This window comes from Trichechus manatus, unplaced genomic scaffold (assembly GCF_000243295.1).
Source record: "Trichechus manatus latirostris isolate Lorelei unplaced genomic scaffold, TriManLat1.0 scaffold00027, whole genome shotgun sequence".
In the NCBI taxonomy this organism is placed as follows: domain Eukaryota; kingdom Metazoa; phylum Chordata; class Mammalia; order Sirenia; family Trichechidae; genus Trichechus; species Trichechus manatus.
The window spans coordinates 6,356,119-6,380,223 of NW_004443963.1; the positions used below are offsets into that span (position 1 = coordinate 6,356,119).

At 36.7% G+C, this 24,105-nt stretch overlaps 1 protein-coding gene across 3 annotated transcripts in view; it reads right to left on the reverse strand.

Annotated features, from left to right (window-relative positions):
- ALDH1L2 (aldehyde dehydrogenase 1 family member L2) overlaps positions 1–24,105 on the reverse strand; it is an 85,961-nt gene that overhangs the window by 16,128 nt on the left and 45,728 nt on the right. For all 3 annotated transcript variants that reach the window (XM_004373782.2, XM_023728996.1, XM_023728994.1), the window contains 9 exons: positions 22,929–23,076; positions 20,019–20,138; positions 18,759–18,886; positions 16,870–17,020; positions 13,897–13,967; positions 13,706–13,811; positions 5,488–5,575; positions 4,922–5,015; positions 3,493–3,592 (listed from right to left, as the gene is read on the reverse strand). In XM_004373782.2, coding sequence (XP_004373839.1) covers positions 3,493–3,592; positions 4,922–5,015; positions 5,488–5,575; positions 13,706–13,811; positions 13,897–13,967; positions 16,870–17,020; positions 18,759–18,886; positions 20,019–20,138; positions 22,929–23,076 — 1,006 coding nt within the window. The remainder of the gene's footprint in view (positions 1–3,492; positions 3,593–4,921; positions 5,016–5,487; positions 5,576–13,705; positions 13,812–13,896; positions 13,968–16,869; positions 17,021–18,758; positions 18,887–20,018; positions 20,139–22,928; positions 23,077–24,105) is intronic.

Sequence of the window (24,105 nt, forward strand, 5' to 3'; positions counted from 1 at the left end):
TTCACCTGAAGTACAATAAAAAATAAAATAAAATAAATTAAAAAAAAAAAAGTGTAATATTCAGCTTGATGCTGCTAAAAATATAATGGACTATGGTGGACTAAAAACCCCTATTCCCTTTTGTGTCTTTTTCCCAGGCATCTGTCTGGAAGACTCTCAGAAATCCAGACATCCAAGAAAGTTCTGACTCCTGACATTGGTCCATGTACCTACAGACATTGTCTGTCACTGAAACCTCAGATGGGCCACCCCACAGGTCCTGGCCACAGAAATGCTTGCCCTTCAACTTCCAGACCACTCTGTTTTCTTTGGTTCCCTTATGTAGCAAGATTTTGCTGTGAGTGTTCATTAAGCTTGCATTCATGGGGAACGGAGAACAGGTTTGACTCAGTATATAGGCTAGAAGATAGATAGCACGGAACTGGGAAGACCATAAGCTTTCACCAGAAGTTTAAGGGGTGTTGGCACAATCTATGTCCAGCATTGGCTCTTGTCTGCCCATATCTCAGAAATGAAGAATGAGGAATAGGCAAATGGTTTTTATTTTAACCTTTAAGTTTTTTAAAAATAATTTTTTACACTTTGAAATAGTTTAAGACTCACAAGGAGGTACAAAAATAGTACAAGAGTTCCTGTGTTCCCTTCACCCAGCTTTCCCCATGATGATATTTTATAAAACCATAGCACATTGTTAAGACCAGGAAATTGACATTGCCAATTATGTTTTTATATGGAACTCTTTGTTGTGTATAGAAAATCTTACCAGAAAGCCAATTTGTAAAACAGAAGCAGATTGTTTTCCAAAGTGGTTGTACCATTTAACATTCCACTTTGGAAAACAATATGGTGCTTCCTTAAAAAGCTAGAAATAGAAATACCATATGATCCAGCAATCCCCCTCCTAAGAATACATCCTAGAGAAATAAGAGCCGTCACACGAATAGACATATGCACACCCATGTTCACTGCAGTACTATTCACAATAGCAAAAATCTAAACAACCTAAATGCCCATCAACAGATGAATGGATAAACAAATTATGGTACATATACACAATGGAATACTATGCAACAATAAAGAACAATGATGAAGCCACAAAACATCTGACAACATGGATGAATCTGGAGGGCATTATGCTAAGTGAAATAAGTCAGCCACAAAAGGACAAATATTGTATGACACCACTATTATAAAAACTCAAGAAAAGGTTTACACACAGAAAAAAAAAAAAAATTCTTTGATGGTTATGAAGGTGGAGGGGAAATCACTAACCAGATAGTAGACAAGTGTGAATGCTGGTGAAGGGAAAGACAGCACACAATATAGGGGAAGTCAGCACAACTTGACCAAAGCAAAGGCATAGAAGTTTCCTAGACACATCTAAACACCTTGTGGGACTGAGTTGCTGAGGCTGGGGGCTGGGGACCATAGTCTTGGGGGACATCTAGGACGATTGGCATAACATAGTTCATAAAGAAAATGTTCTATATCCTACTTTGGAGAGTAGCATCTGGGCTCTTAAAAGTTTGCAAGTGGCCATTTAAGATACATCTATTGGTCCCATCCCATCCAGAGCAAAGGAGAATGAAGAAAACCAAAGACACAAGGAAAATATTAGCCCAGAGTACTAAAAGACCACATGACCCAGAGCCTCCATCAGCCTGAGCCTAGAACTAGATGGTGCCCAGCTATACCACAGATGGCTCTGACAGGGATCACAACAGATAGTCCCAGGCAGAGTGGGAGAAAAATGTAGAACAAAATTCAAATTCATGAAAAAAGACCAGACTTACTGGTCTGACAGGGACTGGAGGAACTCCCAAGACTATGGCCCCTGGACACTCTGTTAACTCAGAACTGAAACCACTCTCAAAGCCCAGTTATCAGACAAAGACTAGACAGGCCTATAAGACAAACAGTAACACACGTGAGGAATGTGCTGCTTAGTTCAATCAAATATATGAGACCAAATGGGCAACTCCTGCCCAAAAGCAAGACAAGAAGGCAGGAAGGGATAGGAACTTGGCGAATGGATGCAGGGAACCTGGGGTGGAAAGTGGGAGTGTGCTGTCACATTGTGGGGATTGCAACCAATGTCACAAAACAATATGTGTATACATTTTTGAATGAGCAACTAACTTGAGCTGTAAACTGTCACCTAAAGCACAGTAAAATTAAAAAAAGAATAATATAGTGGGTCTAAAACAGAATGTATCAATTAGTATAGGTGAGTTAATACTGCAGTAACAAGCAATCCCCAACGATCAGTTTCTTTAATCAGCAAATCTTGTGTGCTACCTGTCCATGACCTCCATGCTATTCTGACTCCAGGACCCAGGCTGACATAGCAGCCACTCTCTGGAACACTGGAATATTGCTGGTTGCTGTGGCAGAGGAAAAGAGGGCATGGGGTACTACTCATTAGCTCTTAATGAGCACATCACTTTCACTCACATTTAATAATTGTCCTAGGTGCACAAACAAGGGCATTACTAACTCTGAGGGAGTAGCTGGGAACTTGTTCAAAGAGGAGCTGCCACATTAAATCAATAATATTCTCTGAAGTCTTCTTTAAACCAAACAATACTTAGCTTAATTAATTAAGAATGTCTCCCTTGATCATCATGCTCTTTTAAAGAACTAGTTATATGGAATCAAACTGACAACAGCAACTTGAAACGTTAGATAGGAAGCTTAGGGGGCAGTGAGTTTATGTTAGCAGGGGAGGAACAACTCAAAAAAGGAGGGTGAGAATGGTTGCATAACTTGAAGAATGTATTCAGTGTGACTGAACTGTACATGTAAAAATGGTTGAATTGGTGTATGTTTTGCTGTGTATACAAAAACAAAAATAAATTACTAAAAATATTTATAGAGTATAGGTAATATTAATGCATATTCCTAAGTTAACAGGCCTAAAAATAAGTATATAATGGTGTTTAATCATTAAAGCTCAGATACCCTGTCATTCTGAATAAAATTCAACTACCAATATGTTTAACACCCAAGCCATTTTTACCAAACAGGCACATGGCTTATAGTCTTAAGATACATCGAAAACTTATATCCAAATAACCATGCCAACTATTAAGAATACTGATTTGTTTCCAACCACACCTGGACTAAATTCAACTTGCATCCCCTTGATATACTAATAAAATTAATTTAAAAAGAAAACAGAGGCAGAGCTGTTCAGGTTGATGGGGTGGGATGTTGAGGGGAATGAAAGAGTCAGAAGCACCACCAGAACATCTTTTGAACTTTTTGATATGACTGTTATGACTTACATTGCATTTTAAAAACACTTTAATGAGACAAATTATAAAAACTTTATTTAAAAAATTAAGTGCTCTGAATATTCCCAAATCTAAACATAAAGAGAATTTTTATTTATGACTAGACAAAACCAAATCTCAAGACCTCAGATAAATAAAGAAGTCAAATGTGTTTTAGAAACAGGTACCCGGTTACTTGGATTTGACCCACTCTTACCATTCGCACTGCCTTGTCAAGTTCACAGTCATTGAAAATTATAAGTGGGGATTTGCCACCAAGCTCAAGGGAAACTTTCTTCAAGTTACTCACAGCACAGCTGGAAAAGAAATAAAAGATCAGCAATAGTCTCTATCTTGCTCACTCACTTGCTTTCTCTAACCATATATGACCACTAGGTACGAAATACATAATGCCATATCTAAAAGGAATAATCCTGTAAGGAAGTGACAATTGTGATAAACGCTGTAGTAGCAATAGTTACTATTTACTGAGCACTTGCTACGCTGAAGAGACTTTTAAGTTTTTCCTAGATTTTATCTCATTTAATCTCCACATATCCTGGATGAGATGTAAGCTATCTCTTTTACAGATAATGAGATTGCACCTCAGCAATATTAACAAATTTATTCAAAGATAAAGCAGGAATGGTAGAATGGCGCTGATCGTTGAAACTGGGAGATGAACACATGGGAGTTCATTATGCTACACCATGTGCTTTGTGTATGTTAGAATTTCCCATAATAAAAAGTTTTTGAAAATTCTGTAGTCAAACAATAGGAAACATAGGAAAATCCAGTTTGTTTAGATATAGGAATATATAGATATTGGTAACATAAAGGCCTGGCAAGGGAATTTCACCTCTAATTAGATTCTGCAGCACTGGGAAACAATTATCAATTTTTAAAAGTGTGTTGGTTATTTTCTCCTTCTTATAAAAGTATTCTTGTTTAAAACATTTGGAAAATACTATCAAAAACGCAGAAGGAAGAAAAATCACATAATTCCATTCCATGGCTCAATGATAATTGTTTTTACCATTTTTATATACCTATTTTGGGTCTGTGCACTAACACAGCTTTTGTTTTGTTTAACATAGTTGATCACCCAATATATACAATTTAATGCTTTATTGTTCTTTCCACTTGCCATTTTAATAACAACTTTCTATGTTATTCAACACTCTCCATGAACATAGTAACTGCACAGTAGTCCATTACATTGACATACTTTAACCACTGTCTTATTCTGGACGTTTAGATTGTTTACAATTTTTTTTTAATTAATGTTATTGCTTTTTAGGAGTTCCTTTTATAAATAATCCAGATTTGTCATTTATATGCCTTTTTAATTTCTTACCTATGCTCCAAGAAATAATTTGGGCTGCAACTTTAGTGCAAAAAAATTTTTGTGTGTGTGCTGGAATGTTCAGGCTACCAGTGGAGTGTAGAGTTTTGATATAGTTCTAGTTTTAATGACTGTGGGCTTTAACATTTGGGAAAGTGTTTTATTATATTTAAATATCCAGCAGTGATCAATAAATTTCTCTTCTAAATTTGATGTGGTTTGTCTCCCTCCAAAATCATCCTATTTTTTAAAAAATTGGTTTAACAGGATCTGCAGCAAATTGACACACTAAAACCAATACCTTTTCATGATCTGTTTGCCAATAAGAGTGGAACCTGTGAAACCAAGTTTGCGGATGTCTGGATGTTCAGAAAGGCGTTGTCCTGCTATGCCACCTGTAGAAGTCGGGAATAAAAAGTAAATGAAAACACTACTCAAGTTCTACCTATGGTGGGTTTGAATTCATTGATGTACATTTCTAAGCTCTCATTGGAACCTTAAGTTGTACATTTTCTGTATTAATTGCAAACTGACAAAAATCTGACATGAGACCCTCCATGCAGTTGTCAGCCCAAGAGATGATGGGTACGCCTTGGTTTTTATCTTCCAAAGTATTTTTTGAAAACTAAAATGAACCACCTTCGGGTAGTTTTACAATGTTGTACAATCCGTGCCACCCTCCAGTATACTTCTACTTTAAGATTCTAGCACATTGTAAGTGTCTTTATCCTTAAGTCAACTGTTTGGTAAACTGTATTTAGTTTTGATATAGTTATAATTCAGGACAAGACTGCAGTGGGAAAACAGTCATTCAGCTAACCCCATACCATTCATTGGTTCTAACAAAGCGGGTTATTTAATGGTTACCTGAGCCTGGAATTATGTTGATTACCCCTTTTGGGAAGCCAGCTTTAACAGAGAGCTCTGCAAACTTCAAAGCGGTCAAGGGCGTAACCTGAACAGAAACAGACAACAATGACCTTCTTCAGAATCTGCCAGTCCTGTCTTTTAGTCCAGTACTCAGTTTTTACTTTATAGCTGCATTAGAGTGCATTTTATTTTTTATTTTACCTTTTCTGTTTTTAAAATTTTGATTTAATATCAAACTGATAGCAAAGTTGCAAAAATAATACAAAGAATTCTTATATACCCTCCCCCAAATCCTCAAATGTTAACATTTTACTACATTTGTTTTATTCTCTTTCTGGATATACACATACATTTGTTTTTCTAAATGGTTTAAGATGTAGACATGCCCCTTTGCCTGTAAATACTATACTCCAGTGTGCATTTCCTCAAAATAAGGAACTCTCTTATATAACCACAATACGATGATCAAAATCAGGACAATTAACAACTGATATTATACTATTACCTAATTTATAGACCTTATACAAATTTCACTAATTGTCCCAATAATGTCCTTCATAGCAAAAGAAAATCCAAGATTATGAACTGTATTTAGTTATCATGTATCTTTAGTCTCCTTTATTTAATCTGGAACAGTTTGAGTTTTTTTTTTTTTAAATATATTTCATTATATTACATTTTTGTAGTGTACAGGCCAGTTAATTTGTACAACGTCCCTTAATTTAGATTTGTTTGATGCTTCCTCACAGTTAGATTCAAGTCAGGCACTTTTTGCAGAAATACCACTGAAGTGATGCTGAGTTCTTCTCAGTGTGTCCCATCAGGGGGCACATGCTGTCAAATAGTCCCAATAATGGGAATGGTAACTTTGATCTTTTGGTAAAGGTGGTCTGCCAGGCTTACCACTGTATGCTTTGAGGCTATTTAAACATCTGGTTACTCTTCAAACCTTTATCCACTATTTTTATTATCCATTGATGATTCTTGCCTGAGTCAATTATTATTATGATAGTTGCCAAATGATGATTTTTTGATTAGTTGTCTTTTCACTCCCTTCTCTTTAGTTAATTAACTAATTAATTCATTAATATCAGTGTGGATTCATGGTTCTTTAGTCAAGAGATTATAATTTTTTCTATTGTTATTTATTTAGATATTCAAATTGATCCATTTTTGGCCAGTGGGAACCCTTTTAATCTGGTTCTGGTATCCTTCTGACATGTCCTTATCATTCTTTGAGCATTTCCTTACTTTTTGGCCCAACGAGTTCCAAGCTCATCTTGTATTTTCCCTGCTCCAGCCATTCTCCAAGGAGCCCAGGTTCCCTTTAGAGGTTAATGATATTTAGGAACCAAGATCTGGGCACTATTGGGGGTATCACTGCTTCTAGGCCCTCTTAGCAGACAGAGCTGGGAAACAGACGTCTGTATATACATAGACATGCATATTGAAAACAAAACAAAACAAAAACCAGTTGCTGTGGAGTATGACTCATGCAACTCCATATGTGTCAGAGTAGAACTGTGCTCCATGAGGTTTTTAATGGTTGATTTTTCAGCAGTAGATCACCACGCCTATCTTCTGAAGTGCCTCTGGGTAGACTTCAACAGTCAACCTTTTGGTTAACAGCCGAGCGCAGTAACCGTTTGTACCACCCAGGGACTCCAGACACACATATATCTGTATCTGTATCTACATACCCACATACATACATCTATATCCATTTCTTTACCTAGTTATCCAATATATTAAAATCCATGAGTTTACACTAATACCGCCATCCATTACTTCAGGGTCCATTCTATCATTCCTCCTTGTCATATTTATAATTCCCTCTCAAACAGTGAGAAAAATGGCTCCCATTATTCATAGCATATTTACTTATTTGATCAACCCTACAATTAGAAAGTACTTTCAGAATTGCTAAGCCATCCCTATGAAAAAGAAGCCTACTAACTAGAGTATAATATTTCTTTGGAAATATCTCTGGAGTCTGCCTGAGGACATATAGTCCAAATCCCACTTTCAAAAGTTACTTGGGTTATATCTTCCCCACCCTCTTCATTGCAGTTACATTATTCATTTGAAATATGGCTTGATTAATTTGTTTTTGTCTGTATTCAATTTTAAGGTTTTTGCCCCATCTGTGTTGATGATATTTCTTATCTTTTGTTGTGGTTGTTTTGGTTACGGGAAACATACTTCCAATAGTTCGGACTGCTCAAAAAGGCACATTCAGAGAAGTGTCATTCCCCTGACCCCCTTCCACGTCCTGGAGATAATCAGTCTCACTAGTCTCCAGTTTATTCTTCCTATGGTTCTTTTTACGCAAATGAGCGGATACATATTTTCACCTTTCCCCTTCTTTCTTACACAAAAAGTGGCAGAAAATAGATCTCATTTTAAACACAGAACAGTGTATATCTCAGAAGCAAAATGAAAGTAATATTTTCACTCTCTTAAAAACCCATGCCAATTAAGTACTTTGCTACCTGGGTCTATAAATACGGAGTGTGCAAAAAGATCCATTGAGGTGTGAAAAGAAAATAGTAGTAGTTTTATTTATATATTTTTAACTGACAGATATATAAAATAAATTAAACATAACTAATATTTATTATATGGCTGGGTAATGGTGCTCTCAGTCTGAATGAAGTTCAGATCATGGGTCACAAAGGGATGTAGGGTCCAAGGAGAGAAGAGGAACTCACAAGGCCAAGGGCATGACAGTGTTTCCTCATGTGCTCATTTACTGTCAGAATATTGCCATATGTTGAAGTTCACATGGATTCACAGATTATCTTGTTATTTTAACGAAGCCAACATTCATCAAATGGACAAGTGGCCTAAAAAGAATCTTGCATAAAAACTGCACAATAAATGGTTATACTAACAAGGCAAACACAGCAAACAACAAGAAAAAGGCAGGGCTAACACTTTTCGCCTTCTAGTAACAGGTCTGCGATAGCCACATTATAAGGTTTAAACAATGGCAGTCTAATTAGACTCAATAAGAAGTTGGCCAAAACATTTGAAATTATCAAGAAGACTGTTTAAAATAGTAGATTTATATCTGCTATAGTTAAAAATAGGAAGAAAGGCCTGGCAATCTACTTCTGAAAAATCCGCCACTGAAAACCCTATGGTGCACAGTTCTGCTCTGACACTCATGGGGTCACCACGAGTCAGAACTGACTCAATGGCAACTGGTTATAGTTAAAGATGATCCTCTCCCAAAGTGTATATTAGTATACCTTGGTATGAAGTCATTCTGATTAGGAAGATATGTAAAAAGTAACTATCTTAGATTAATAATAATTATTTTTAAGTAAGAATAAAAAGTTTTTTTAATACCTTAATATATAAAATACAGCAAATTGTGTCATCTTTATTTTATCCTTTTAAATTTCTATTAGTTTTACATGCTTTTAATGGACATAATAGGAGCCCCTGGGTTCAAACAGTTAACACTGCTAAACGAAAGATTGGAGGTTTAAGTCTACCCAGGTGCCTTGGAGGAAAGGACTAGCTATCTACTTCTGAAAATCAGCCTCTTAAAACATGATGGAGCACAGTTCTACTCTGACACACGTGGGGTCACCGTAAGTCACAATCAACAGCAACTGGTTGGTTTAATGGACAGAATATGGTAGTACATATATATAAGACTGAAGAAAGAATTGATGCCTTTGAATTATGGTGGTGGCGGAGAATAGTGAATGTACCATGGACTGCCAGAAGAATGAACAAGTTTGTCTTAGAAGAAATACAGCAAGAATGCTCCTTGGAAGTAAGGATGGTGAGACTTTGCCTCACGTACTTTGGGCATGTTATCAGGAGGGACCAGTCCCTGGAGAAAGACATCATGCTTGGTAAAGTATAGGGTCAGTGAAAAAGAGGAAGACCCTCGACAAGATGGATTGACACAGTGGCTGCAACAATGGGCTCAAGTATAACAACGATTGTGAGGATGGCGCAGGACCAGGCAGTGTTTCGTTCTGTTGGGCATAGGGTCACCATGAGTTGGAACTGACTCAGTGGCACCTAACAACAACAACGTGTATATAATTTATAAATATTTTCCTGATAGGAATGCATGATTTCAAAGTTAAGAGATCGTCGTGTAACCTAACAGCATGAAAGAATGTTTCACTTCTAATTTATAATTAGAAAGTCTTTTAAACCCGGGAAGTTTCTGGCCCAGTGTCCTCATCTCAGCATATAGAGTCCCTGTTTTAAAAAGATTGGTATCACCATGCCTTATAATGCAGGATGCCTCATTAACGAATCAGCACAGTCTAGAAGGGGAAGGAACACAAGTCTAACATCAGAAGACTCAATATTGAATCACAAGTCTACCACCCACTCACTATCCAGGTGGCCTTGGGCAAGTCATTTAACCTCTCTAAGTGTCAAACTTTAGTAACAAAAATAGGCTAATAATCCCTATATAGTACCTATCTCAAAGTGTTGTTGAAATGAGATAAGGTATAGATTTAAATGATATATGGGAAAGCATCTAACTGTGCTGGGCAACAGTAGGTCATTGCTAAGTATTAATCAACTTGTCAGAACCTGTCAGACCTGGGCCAGTCCACCCCAGGCCATGGGAATCTCTACCTTCTTCTGTGTGAAGCCAGGAAAGAATCTTTCATACACATAAGAAAGCAGACAACTAGATTAAAGAGGAAGAGCCATCTAATGCAGCCCTCCTGACATTCACATAAGGCCCTAAAACTGTGAATGATTTCATATCCTCATTCGCTAATATTATCCAATAAAATAAAAAGATAACTCCAACCTAACAATGGCAACTTTTGGGTCTTCTCAGGATTAAAACTATCATCAATTCATTAAACTAAAAGTTTTAAATTGCAGACAAAGACAGTAAATCATGAAATTGAACATCTGAGAGTGAACATCTGAGAATTATAACATCAGCAAATCACGCACTGCAACATTGTATGTAGTACAAAAAGACTTACAAAAAAAAATTTCCACAGGGACAGAAACCTTATGCATCTTCATCCCTGATATATGCCTAGCACAGTACATGACAACTAGTATGCGCTCAATAGATATTTGCAATTTTTGGAAAACAACCATTGGGGTTTCTTTTTTTCTTTTTTCTTTTTATTATTGTACTTTAGATGAAAGTTTACGCTCAAGTTAACTTTTCATTCGAAAATGTATACACATTGTTTCATGACACTGTCATTGGGTTGATGATTAGCATTCTCATTAGATATCATTTAGTGTTCTCAGTCTTGGTTGTACCTGAGAAACAAATGCAAAGCTTTTAAAAAATATCAGTGCCTGAGCTCCAAGCTAGACCAGTTAAATCAAAATCTCTGCCAATGGGGCCCCCATATCAGTATTTTTTAAAAAAAACTCCACCCATTGCCGTAAAGTTGATTTCGATTCCTAGCGACCCTATAAAAGAACTCTAGGTGATTCTAATGTTGAGGACAACTAGATAAGATTATCTGCCTCCTCTCTCTGTTTACTAAACCAAAAAACCAAACCTGTTGCCATTGAGTTGATTCCAAATCACAGCATCCCTCTAGGACAGACTAGAACTGCCCCATAGGGCTTCCAAAGAGCAGCTGGTGGATTCAAACTGCCAACCTTTTGGTTAACAGTTGAGTTCTTAACCACTGCGCCACCAGGGCTCCCTTCACTCTACTAGCTTCTTGCTTTTTTAAAAGAGTGGTGCTGTTTGGGGAAAGAGCACTGTGTTACAAGGCTGGTGGAAGTATAAACTGGTACAACTTCTACAGGAGGAAATTTGTCAATATCTATCACAACATGCATGTACCTTTTGACTTAGTGATTTTGCTGTTAGGAATGTATCCTACAGATATGCTAGCACATGAGCATGACACCACATGTACAAGGTTATTACCTGCAGCATAGTTTATAATAGCAGAAGAATGGGAAAATCTAAACATCCATAAATTAGGGATTGTCTAAATAAATGATGGAATATCGTTCACCTGTATAAAAAAGGAGGAATTTTTTTTTTTTCCTGGAAAGTATGTATAGAATGCTACCTTTTGTGGTAGGCTCTGACTTACGACGTATTTGAATTATGATGAACCGCATTTACGACCTTTCATTTTGTGTGGTTTTTTTTTTTTGTACATCTTTTCATACTGCATACAATGTTGCAATGAGTAATTTGCTAACGTTATGATTCTCAGATGTTCACTCACAGATGTTCAATTTTATGATTTATTGTTCAAAACACTGTGTATAGATTTCGTTTTCTAAACTAAATCAGGGGCTTCAGGGGCTTGAAAACATGGGCCCAAACGCTGATCACTTTGCTAAAGTAGGCAGATTCGGGAAGCAGTGAAATGTTACCACTAAATATATGAAGAAAAAAAGAAAAAGACCACAGAGACAGCTCTTACTAATTTTCTGACTAGAGGCACCATCCCCATTCACATGGATAATCCAGATGATCCAGAACTTTTCATGAGTGGAGTTATTACTGCAACTGACAAAAGGCCAACATTGGCCAACTCTTCTTGATCGTTGGAGTAAATTTTTATGATTTGTGTATTTTTTTATGTATGTATATATGCACTAAAATATATCTGTAGGTTTATATGTAATATTTCCAACCCTTGGAGACAAAGATTGGATTTATGAAGATACTGATAATAAAAGGCAGTAATAATGAAAACAAAAAAAATGATGTATTTGACTTATGTCAGAACGAACTTATGACAACAGAGTCATCGAAACGGAACTTCATTGTAAGTTGGGGACTACCGGTGTATTTAAATATATATAGCTTATATTTATTTAATACATATATAACATATGGGGGTAGTGGTGGTTCAGTGGTAGAATTCTTGTCTTCCACGCGGAGATCCAAGTTTGGTTCCCAACTAATGCACCTAATGTGCGGCCACCACCTGTCTGTTAGTGGAGGCTTGCACGTTGACATGATGCTGAACAGGTTTCAGTGGAGCTTCCAGACTAAGACAGACTAGGAAAAAAGACCTAGCAATTTACTTCCAAAAAATCAGCCAATGAAAACTCTATGGATCACAACAGTCTGATCCCATTGTGCATGGGTTCATCATGAGTCGGGGGCCAACTGGACAGCAGCTAACAACAACAACATATATGTGTGTATGCATGTTTGTATATGTAGTGACTACCTCTGGAAAGATACGTAAGAAACTAATAAATAACAATGAATAACACTGATTGCCTTTGGGGCAGTAAACTGGTTGGCTAGGGGAATAGGGATAGGAAGGAGACTTTTCACTGTCTACTTCTTTGCACCTTTTGAATTTTGAAAATTTTTAACGTATTACCTATTTTTGAAATGAAATTGTTTTTAGTGAGTAAAACAAGAGAAGAGTATGTAGCTATGCCCAATAAAACTGTATTCTTTTCAAGTTCTAAAAGAAGACATTTAAAAAATGTTGATAGGGAATGAATTATAAACTCTTCTAAAATACAGACGAAGTTTTCTCCATGATTGGTGCACCCCAGGACGCCTACTACTGTGCACTGTGCATAGTAAATGTTCAGCCAGTGTTACATTGCCTACCATGTATTTTGTTCATTGAAAAGCTATCATATGATTAAAAGATTTTTGAGAAATCTACCACCTGAATACATGGAGTTGCCATGAGTCAGAATCAACTCGATGGCAACTAACAACACCAACTGAACTATTTTTTAAGTTATTTCCTTGCTACCCATAAGCATACATTTTTACATAGCTGCCACAATTATATAAATTCTTTTGCATCCTCTTCCCTCTTCTTCCATATTTTTAGAATATTCTCAATAATTAAAATTTGAATGCCTACATAATACTTTCTCTTTTGATGTCTTATATTTAAATAATTCCCTGATTGTTGGGCATTTGACATTTTGCAAGAATTGAATCAGTCTGTAGAAATTCACTATAGTTTAAATTCAATATAATTGAATATATTTCACTGAAGTAAACTGTGTTTGCTTCTACTGTCATGGAGGTTTCAAATTATGGCGTATCCATACAATGTAATAGGTAGCTATTAAAATGAATATTTACTAATATGAAAAGATGTCTATGATATATGAAAAGAGGTTATGATACACAATTCCATTTCTGTTTAAAGACATAATATTTATAAATGTATGTCTCTGCTTTTAAGTATACAGGAGAAGAGGAGATTCTGCACCTGGCCCCTTGGTGTTTTACCTGTGCTGGTTTGAGCACTAAGGTATTGCCTGCTGCCAAACATGCGGCACTCTTCCACGCCAGCATCATCAGTGGGTAATTCCAGGGGATGATAATGGCACAGACTCTGCAGAGGAAAAATATAACATCCTTAGTTGTCTCAAATTAACACAACACATACAGATCACTCAGAGGAGCTCCTCTTGTCTTACCCAAGTGGTTCCTTCTTGGTGAAGGTCAGATTGCGATTTGGACGGGCTTGGTTAATTGGAATTGTAGAACCCTAAAGCGTAAAAAAGGTTGATACTTATTTTATTAATTTAAATTAGTTTCTCAAAGAAAGAATCCATTTACTGTTCTCCTCTATTATTTTTTCTTAGCTGCTATGAAAAGGCAGTGTTCTGTTTATAAAAAATATATCTATACCAAAAAGGAACTTCTATTTCTTTCTTGAAAGAACTATGAAACACAGGAGAATGAACATAATTCTAATTTAGTCACCCTCCATTTCCAATTTCCTGGCGTGGCAGAAAATGTTAATTGCCTGCCCAATATCCATTCTTTCCTCTGTTTTTAGTACAGAACCCCTATATTAATACTGGGGACAGCAATGTGCCCAGATAAAACACTACATTTCCATGTCTCTCTAGCAGATAGGGATGGCCAATGGAATATGTAAGCACAAGGCACTGGAGGTGGATTGCTCTTTAAAGTAGGCTGACTCAGCTAGAAAGAGTGTCCTTTTATCCTTCTCTCTCTCCCCCACTTCCTTCTTCCTGCTAGGAGTGTGATTGTGATGGCTGGCACTGCAATGGCTATCATGAGACCATGAGACAACCTTGAGGATGGAGGTCATGTGGTATTAAGGATGGCAAAGCACAGAGAAAAGGAGCTTGCAGCTCACATACTGGCCCCAACTGTTTGCCTTTGGACTCCTTGAAAGCAAGAGAAAAATAAACTTCTTATTTGAGTTTTCTGTTATATGTACCCAAACTTAATCCCAACTGATGTATGATGGTAATCTTTAACTGAAGCTATTTCTTTGCTTTGCCACATAAAATATTATTGCTGTTACTAATACAAGGAGCCCTGGTGGCACAGTGGTTAAGCGCTCAGATGCTAACCCAAAGGTCAGCAGTTTGAGCCCACCAACCACTCCACAGGAGAAAGATGTGGCAGTCTGCTTCTGTAAAGATTTACAGCCTTGGAAACCCTATGGGGGCAGTTCTACTCTGTCCTATAGAGTCACTATGAGTCAGAATAAACTCGACGGCAACGGGTTTGGTTTTGGGTTTGGTTTACTACAAGTGATACTCTGTTGTCTGAAACCCTGGGGCCAGATGTGTTTTGGAATTCAGAATTTCTTGGATTTTAAAAACATAGTGTATATACCTTACATTTATGATATATTATGTATACCCCATTAGGGTCTCGGGCAGTTCCCCATAATCAAACACATTAATATGTATTCAGTAAAACATGAATAGTCACTCTAGGAGATATAAATAAAGGTTATAAATAAACTCATGTTGGTTCAGGTCAGGTTTGGGTACCAAATGAGTTTGAACCAATCAAACAAATTTTCAAGTTTCAGAGTTATTTGGGTTTCATAATTGAGGATAAGAGATGGACCTGAAGCAACATTACTAAATACCTATATATGCATGATTTTGTGGATAAACAAAAATAAAAACCACATATATGTGCAAGACCTGCTATATTGCATACTTCTCTAATCTTGTAATATTATAAACACATTTCTAATCCTCATAACTTGCAAGGTGTGTATTATTGTGACCATTTTACAAATGAAGAAAGTAAGCTCAAAGAGGTAAAATAACTTATACAACATCAGCTGGTAAGTGGCAAAGCTCAGTCATGAACCCAAGTGTTATGAATTGAATTGTGCCCTCCAAAAAGATATACTGGAGTCCTAACCCCTGCACTGATGAATGTGACCTTGTTTGGGGAAATAGGGTTTTCCTTGCAAATATTATCAATTAAGTTAACAAAGTCATACTGGAGTATGGTGGGTCCTAATCCTAATCTCTTTGGAGTGGTGTCTTACGGAAGAGAAGGACAGACACAGAAACAGAGTACAACACAGGAAAATACACCATGTGAGGATCTATCTATAAGCCAAGGAACGCCAAAGATTGCCAGCAGCCACTAGAAACTAGGAGAGAGGCATGGAACAGTTCCTCTTTCAAAGCCCCAATGAAAGAGTCAGCATGGCTGAGACCCTGATTTGGACTTCTAGCCTCCAGAACCATGAGAAAATAAATTTCTGGTCTTTAAAGCCACCCACTTTGTGGTATTTGTTGTGGCAGCCCTCAGAAACTAAGACACCCAGGTATCTCTGATTCTATATTAATATTGGTTGCAGCAATGTGCCCAGATAAAACACTGTGTTTCCCACTCTCCTAACAGATAGAGACGACAAACGGAAGAGGTAAGCACAAGGCACTGGGAGAGTGGGGACGCTCTTTAAAGTCCTTTTTTACCTTTCTCCCTCTGCCCTACTTCCTCCTTCTCCTGCTAGGAACGTGGGTGTGATGGCTGGTACTGCAGTAGCTATTGTGGGTCTATGAGCAGCATGCATTTTGCTGTTTGCCACACACCCTGTCTTTCCCTTTTGTATTCCCAAGGCCGAGACCAAGTGTTGTTGCTATTTATCATCACACTTGTGGTATTTATTTTTTTATAGTAAAAGGGAAAACAAAACATTTATTGTACCCGTGTCTTTATAAAAAATTTCCTTACACCCAGCCTGCTTCACCCACCTACATTAGCTCTCTGGCCTCTATAGGCATTTGAGTTTGCAATTCCTACGTGACACCAGGCTTCCTGCTAAACGTCTAGAAGACTATTACATGCCCTCAGGAGACATTATAGTAAAGCACAAAGAATATCATTAAGCCTTTGGTTCAGAAAATGTTGAGTTCAAATGCTGGCTCTATGGTTTACTTGCTATGTAATCACAGGCAAATTATTCATTATCTTCAAGCCTCTGTTTCCTTACCTGTAATAAGGGGATAATAGCTATCCAATGACCTCACATGGTTGTTATGGGGATTAGATGAGTAAAACCTATATAAGAGGTGGCTCTGACAGTGTACAAACTAATAAATGTTCATCCCTTTTCCTTTTGGAATGATCTACATGGGGACAACATTTGTGCTTACCTGAATTTTGTCACACCAGCCAGCAAAATATCTGAATGTTTGCACAGACATTCCAATGTGAGTCTTCAGAGCCAAGGTATAGACGGCCCCTGAATCAAGGGCTTCAATGGTCGCCAGCTCTTCTTGGTTCTCTTCCAACAGGTCTGCAAGTCTGTAAGGCCAATGAGAGAAATTAATGCAACAAATATGATTGAGTTCCTATTACTTTTAAGGCATTGTACTAAGGGCTTAATATTCAGAGGTAAGCACAAGGGGACCAGGTCTCTGTCCTCATGGAGATTATGGTCCAGTAGGGAAGACAGTCCTATCGGGTTGCTATGAGTCGGAATCAACTCAATGGCAATGGGTTTGGTTTTTCGTTTTTTTGGTTTAGGGAAGACAGACATTAAACAAATAATTTCATGAAAACTTTGTTTCAAGGGTTACAAACGAGAACTAGAAGATGCTGGGAGCATGCACAGCTTGCCTCACAAACGCATAAGAAGTGCAACGGTTACAGCCACAGTAATCCAAGGAGATCAAGGACAGAAATCAGTGGGAATGTGGACAGTTCCATGAATATACATGGAGACGTTAGAGTGAAACCCATGAGAGTCCATGAACACTTGAGAATTTCCGATTGGTCCTCTTCCACTAACTGTAGAGGACAAGATAGAATTACACAGACTGAATCACAAATACCACAGCAGACTTCTGTTTGGTGTCTAGTTTCTATAGGAAGATAAATGCAGGACTGTATTATGAAAAAATAAAAATTCATCTTTTGCATTCATCTCCTCCATTAGTTTTCCTTCCTTTCTTCCATTAGTAGACAGTTCTAGAGATGGGTTCAAAATCTCCCTCCCTAATGTTTCTTCCAGGTCCTCTTCTAAGAGATCTTTTGACCAAGGTCAGATATTGGGCTTTAGGTAAGTAGAAACTGAATTTATGGTTGAATTTAATTACTCTTGGTATAGTTAGTTACCAATTTATAAAACTCTCTCCAGGCCTTAGTATTTTCTCTGCTTGCTCCTACTCACTATCCATCAAGTAGGTTTAAATTTTATCTTTGTAAACAACAGGGAACTGGGTATTCTCCATTTGCTGCTCCATGTCCACTCTCCACCCTGCTCTGTGACTTGGGAGGATGACCTTTATAGACTAAATCCCCTGGGCTCCCTTGCTCTCTGGCTAGGTTTGGCCAACAGGAGACCAATGGGAAGCACCTGCAGGAGGTGAGTGAGCCAGAGGAGAAAGTGGGGAATTCAATTTCCCTGGCTCCCTCACTAGAGGCCTGGTGGTGCAGTGATTAACAGCTCGGCTGCTACCAGAAAGTCGGCAGTTTGAATCCACCAGCCACTCCTTGGAAACCTTATGGGGCAGTTCCACCCTGTCCTATAGGGTTGCTATGAGTTGGAATCGACTCGACGGCAATTTTTTTTTTTTTTTGTCTCACTAGTGGTCTGTGGTTTAGCGGCTGCTGTGTCCGTCCATCAAAGACCACTGCAGTGTGGTCCTCTCCTACAGATACAAATCTTGCCAGATTCTAGTAACAGCTCCCTCTTGGTCTCTTTAGACTTTGGAGTAGTAGCAGCTTCTGCCCGCCCACTGCTAGCCCTCCATGGTGTGCTTCATTTCATTATCCCTTGTTGGATTCCCTTGACTTTGCCCAGATTTTTGTAAATAGTCCCTTCATTAAACTTCTTGTCCTACTGGGAGCCTGACTGACACAAGCAATAATGCAAAAATCAAGAACTCACACGCATGGGATTTTACATGATACAAGTAACAAGACACAATTTTATAATAGGCACATATTAGAATGTTTTGAAGAAATCTCAGAAGTCTTGGCAATGGTAGCCAATATTCAAAGGTAACAAACTTGCCTTTAAAAAAAAACAAAAAAATACCTGTACATCAGTCTTCCTCTTTCTCTTGCATTCATTCGTCCCCATTCACCATTTTCAAAAGCATCTTTTGCTGCTGCGACTGCTTTATCGACATCCACCAACGAAGCATAGGATACTTTGCATATTGTCTATTTCAAGATGAGCAAACATGGGTTATATAAGAGATATACAATAAGTTTCCTGGAATTATTGTTACATTAACAAAAAAATAACAGTATTACTTATAAAATCCAAAATTTTACAACAGAAAATTAATACATCTAGTAATATAGTAGAGAAAAAGAAACAATTTTAACATGCAAATTATGAGCCTGAAATCTGGTGCTTCTCATGTTATACTATACTATGGAAGGACACATTTAGGAAGACTATACTTATTCCTTTCAGTGCCTTGTTGTTAGCGTCCATAGAGCAGACTCTGACTCATAATGACCTTATGTATAACAGAATGAAATGGTGTTTTAGAGAAGTGAAATTTCTTGCCATGAGTTTGAAAAGTCTGAAAATTTTCTCCACAGACATCTTTTTGTGGAGGTGTGCTTCTCATTTTCCTAGGTATAGCTAACTATTTAACTTCTTCACAAATATTTCTTCTATAAAATAGGTTACTGCAGTCAACAGCAGCAATGCCAGAATTGAATGCAGGCAGTCCCCAGATTACAAATGAGTTCTGTTCCTAAATCTGTCTTCCTGTCGAATTTGTACATAAATTGGAACAGTTAGGTATGGTTCGTATCTAACAGCAGTTAATCAGATGTTTGTATTAGTATCTAGTGTACCATTCTATGCACAAAAACATTAAAGAAACACTTCCAGATACACTAAAACATCTTAAACATAATAACACAGTAATGATAATAATAATGTTTTGATGCACACTGCAAAGTAATGCCCATTTGTTATTATGAACCATTGTACGTACCTCGACGGAAAACTGCCTGTAGTTGGAAAAAATGGAAGAAGCACATTTATATTAAGTGCTTGGAGAAAGGGTGATAGAGTAAAATAGCTTCTTAAGACTGACTGTTTTATAACCATGTGAAAACCAAACACCAAACCCATTGCTGTTGAGTCGATTCCAACTCATAGCGACCCCACAGGACAGAGCAGAACTGCCTCACAGGGTTTCCAAGGAGCAGCTGGTGGATTCGAACTGCTGACCTTTTGATTAGCAGCCGAGTTTCTTAACCACTGCGCCACCAGGGCTCCAACTAAAAATCCATGACCAGTGGCCACTGCACACACTAAATAATTACTCACAGATCCATCCGTTGGGTTGATAGTGTCGTAAGTCTTTCCATCATCAGCATCTATGAACTGTCCATTTATGAAACACTGATATGGCATATTTACTGTCATTTCATTGACCTCCTTTGAAACCTGAGAGGATTATATTAATAGTTTCAGTGTATTTCTGTGCTTATCCATTTGATACCAAATAGCAATAAAGAAGCATATTCATTAGTGCAGGGAGAGAAGTTACATCAATGCGATTCCAGAAGAGACAAGCATATGTAAGATGCGGGCCTCAGGGTGCTCAGCTTGGCCACTGACAGCAGGAGGTAGCATCTGTTATGACATAAGTGCTCCAGTCTGAGTTTAATAAAGATCTCAGATTTTCTTCCTTACACTGATGAAAGATAAATCAAAAGACCTCCAGAAAATGAAAACACCACCATCTAGTGGCAGCATCAATGAAATGCAACCATTGGTTTCCTTTAAAAATCAGTTGCCAGTGAGTCCACTCTGACTCATGGCGACCTCGTGTGTTTCAGAGTAGAAATGTGCTGCATAGGGTTCTCAATGGCTGATTTTTTGGAAGTTGATTGCCAGGCCTTTCTTCCAAGGTGTCTCTGGGTAGACTCGAACTTCCAACATTTTGGTTAACAGCCAAACATTTTAACTGTTTGCACCACCCAGAGACATGTAAATCCTTGAAAATGCCTTTGTAAATAGGTTTCTTTTTACACTGATGCCATTTTAAGTTTTCTTCCTTTAAGTTCCTCCCCATTTTCACTTCCTCTCCGTTACATATCTGTTGCCTAAACTCTACTCTCTATCATCGGCTAGTAAGTAGGCTTAGGTTGGTCAGTTAACTTCAATGAGCCTCAGTTTTTCTTTAACAGTAAAATAAGGATACTAACACTTGTCTTATATGGTTACTGTGAGGATTAATTGAGATAATATTTGTGAAAAGGCATTTTTGGCATAGAATTCCGTATCAATGCAAGGTATTAAAAAGGAAATTAAAATTATTAAAAAATCATTTCATAGAGAGAAACTGACAATGCTTTAAAAACAAACAAAAAAATAGCAAGAGGACATCTTGCCTTACCCCATACCAAGTATTTATTTTCCATGAAGTATTTCCAAATAAATGAAAAAGAGTATAGAGAAAATCAACAAAACCAAAAGTTGGGTTCTTTGAAAAGTCAACGAAATTGATAAACATTTAGTTATACAGCTCTTCCAAAAAAATAGGAAAAAAGGAACACTTTCCAACTTATTCCATGAAGTTATACCAAAACCAGACAAAGATATCACAGGGAAAAAAATACTATAGGCCAATATGCCTTATGAATATAGATGCAAAAATCCTCAACAAAATACTATCAAACCAAATCCAGCATCATATAAAAAGGATTATACAACATGACTAACTGTGATTTATCCCAGGAATACAAGATTGGTCTAACATGAAAATCAATCAGTGTAATACTCCATATTCATAGAATAAAGAATAAAAAATCACATTACCATCTAAATAGGAACAGAAAAAGCATTTGACAAAATCCAACACCCTTTTACGATTAAAAAAACACTCAACAAACTAGGAAGTAGAAGGAAAACTTCCTCTACCTGATAAAGGGCATCTGTGAAAAACTCACAGCTAATACCATAGTTAATGATGAAAGAACGAATACTTTCTCCTAAAATCAGGAGCAAGAGAACGATGTCTGCTCCCACCATTTCTATTCAGCATTGTTTTAGGGGTTCTAGCCAGGGCAATTAAGCAAGAGAAAAGAAATAAAAGACATCCAGATTGGAAAGAAAGAAGTAAAACTATCTCTATTTGCATATGATATGATCTTGTATTCTAAAGAATTCACAAAAGATCAATATACAAAAATAGATGTTATTTCTATACACTAGTAAAGAACAATCCTAAAATGGAGTTAAGAACACAATTCAATTTACAATAACATGGAAAAAAAAAAAACTAGCACCAAATTTAACAAAATAAGTGCAAGAACACTAACAACTACAAAACATCATTGAAAGAAATTAAAGAATATTTAAATAAAATGGAAAGACATCCCATGTTCATGAATTGGAAGATTTAATATTAAGATGGCAATACCCCTCAAACTGATCTGAAGATTTAACTCTATCAAAATCCCAGCTGCCATTTTTGCAGAAATTGACAAGCTGATCCTAAATTTCATTTGGAAATTCAGGGGACCCAGAATAGTCAAAACAATCTTGAAAAAGAGGAGCAGAGTAGGAGGACTCACATTTTGCAATTTCAAAACTTACTATAAAGTTACAATAATCAAGACAGTGATGTACTATCATAAGGATACACATACCGATCAATGGAATAGAATTAAGAGTCCAGAAATAAACACTTATATTTGTGATCAATTGATTTTCAACAAGGGTGCCAAAACAATTCAATGGGGGAAAGAACAGTCTTTTCAACTAATGGTTCTGGGACAACTGGATGTCCACATGCAAAATAATGAAATTTAACCACTCCCTCACATCACATATAAAAACTAACTCAAAATGGATCATATCTCTATCTATAAAAGCTAAACAATAAAACTGTTAGAAGAAAATATATCAGTAATCGCTGTGGTATTGGATTAGGAAATGATTTATTAGGTATGATACCAAAAGAGCAAGTGGCAAAAGAAAAAAATTGATAAATTGGACTTCATCAAAATTAAAAACTTCTGTGTATCAAAGGATATTATCAAGGAAGTGAAAAGACAACCCACAGAATGGGAGAAAATATTTGCAATATTTGCAATAGAGCTATTTCCAATAGATCTGTTACTTTAAAAAGTAAAAAAAAAAAAAAAAAAATGGATGAAAGATACAGCTTTCTTTTAGAGTATATGAATCTTAATAATTTGGATTTTAAACACCAAAGAAAAGGCTTACATAATCTACTACCAGCTCCGTTTCTTGGTCTTCTCCCCTCAGTTTCCTCACGACCTTTTGGATGAAGTCTCCAAACTTGGTGGCCATATAAACATCTTCACTCTGTAACTGAAGCCCACCACATTTCTGTCTGATCTCTTCAACCAACCTTAAAGTAAGAACCAGCTCATGTTACTTACATTTTTAAAAAAGAGTTTGGGGGAATTGTGTTATTAGCATTTGTCAAGCTGTTTTGAAGTAAGACTTATGTCATATGCCTATTTGTATCCTATGAGATTTTCTGTGATAATAATCAGAAAATTTGATAAAACAGATGGAAAGAAAAAAAAATTTTAATTTGTCTTGAAGGGCAATGGAAAATTTTACTTGTTTTGTTTTTAATTTTATACATGGCTAAAAATAAATCAAGGCAAAAAACATTTTAGTTACTTGCAAGCAAGATTCTAAGGGGCATATAAGGTCAGTTCCTTTTTTTCCAAATGTACTCAAGAAATAAGAAGTAAAGGAAATTTCTTAACTATATAAGGAACTATGAGAAACTAAAGTCATACTGTAGAATATTTTCTCTAGATCATATCTAAGAATAAAACAGACATTTGTTTGTTTTACATGGTTAAAGAAAGTACAAGCTAGAACCATGCAGTAGGACAATATAATTTTTGGGAGTCCTTTCTAATCCTTGATTTTCACTGTTAATTTGTCAGATTACAGCTGTTACTTAACATTTCTTAAATAGCAATAGTGTGCTAGGTAAAGCATAAAAAGCTTGTCAGAGTTATTATTCAGTCATTTATTCTGTAAAAAAGATGAGGTGCCTTGGTCATTCACGGTAATAATATCAGATGATTACGGTAAGTCAGACACTAAGACAGGAAATGGGTAATTCCTGCAGGATATCTTGTTAGGAAAAAAATAGTATTAATAGTACAGTATCAAAATTTTTAGTTGGACAAATTAGAAGTTTCTAGTAACTTATCATAGCTGAGAAAGCTGTTATTTGAGGAACCAAAACTCTTGATTTTTGATTTTACTATTTGTTCTTGAGATGACTACTTTTAATTACTGGAATAAAAACCTCATGAATGCAGAGACCTGGTCTTATTCACGACACTATCCCCAGTCCAAAAACTTTTCCTGATATGTAGTAGGTATTCAATAAATTTTATTAAATAAGTGA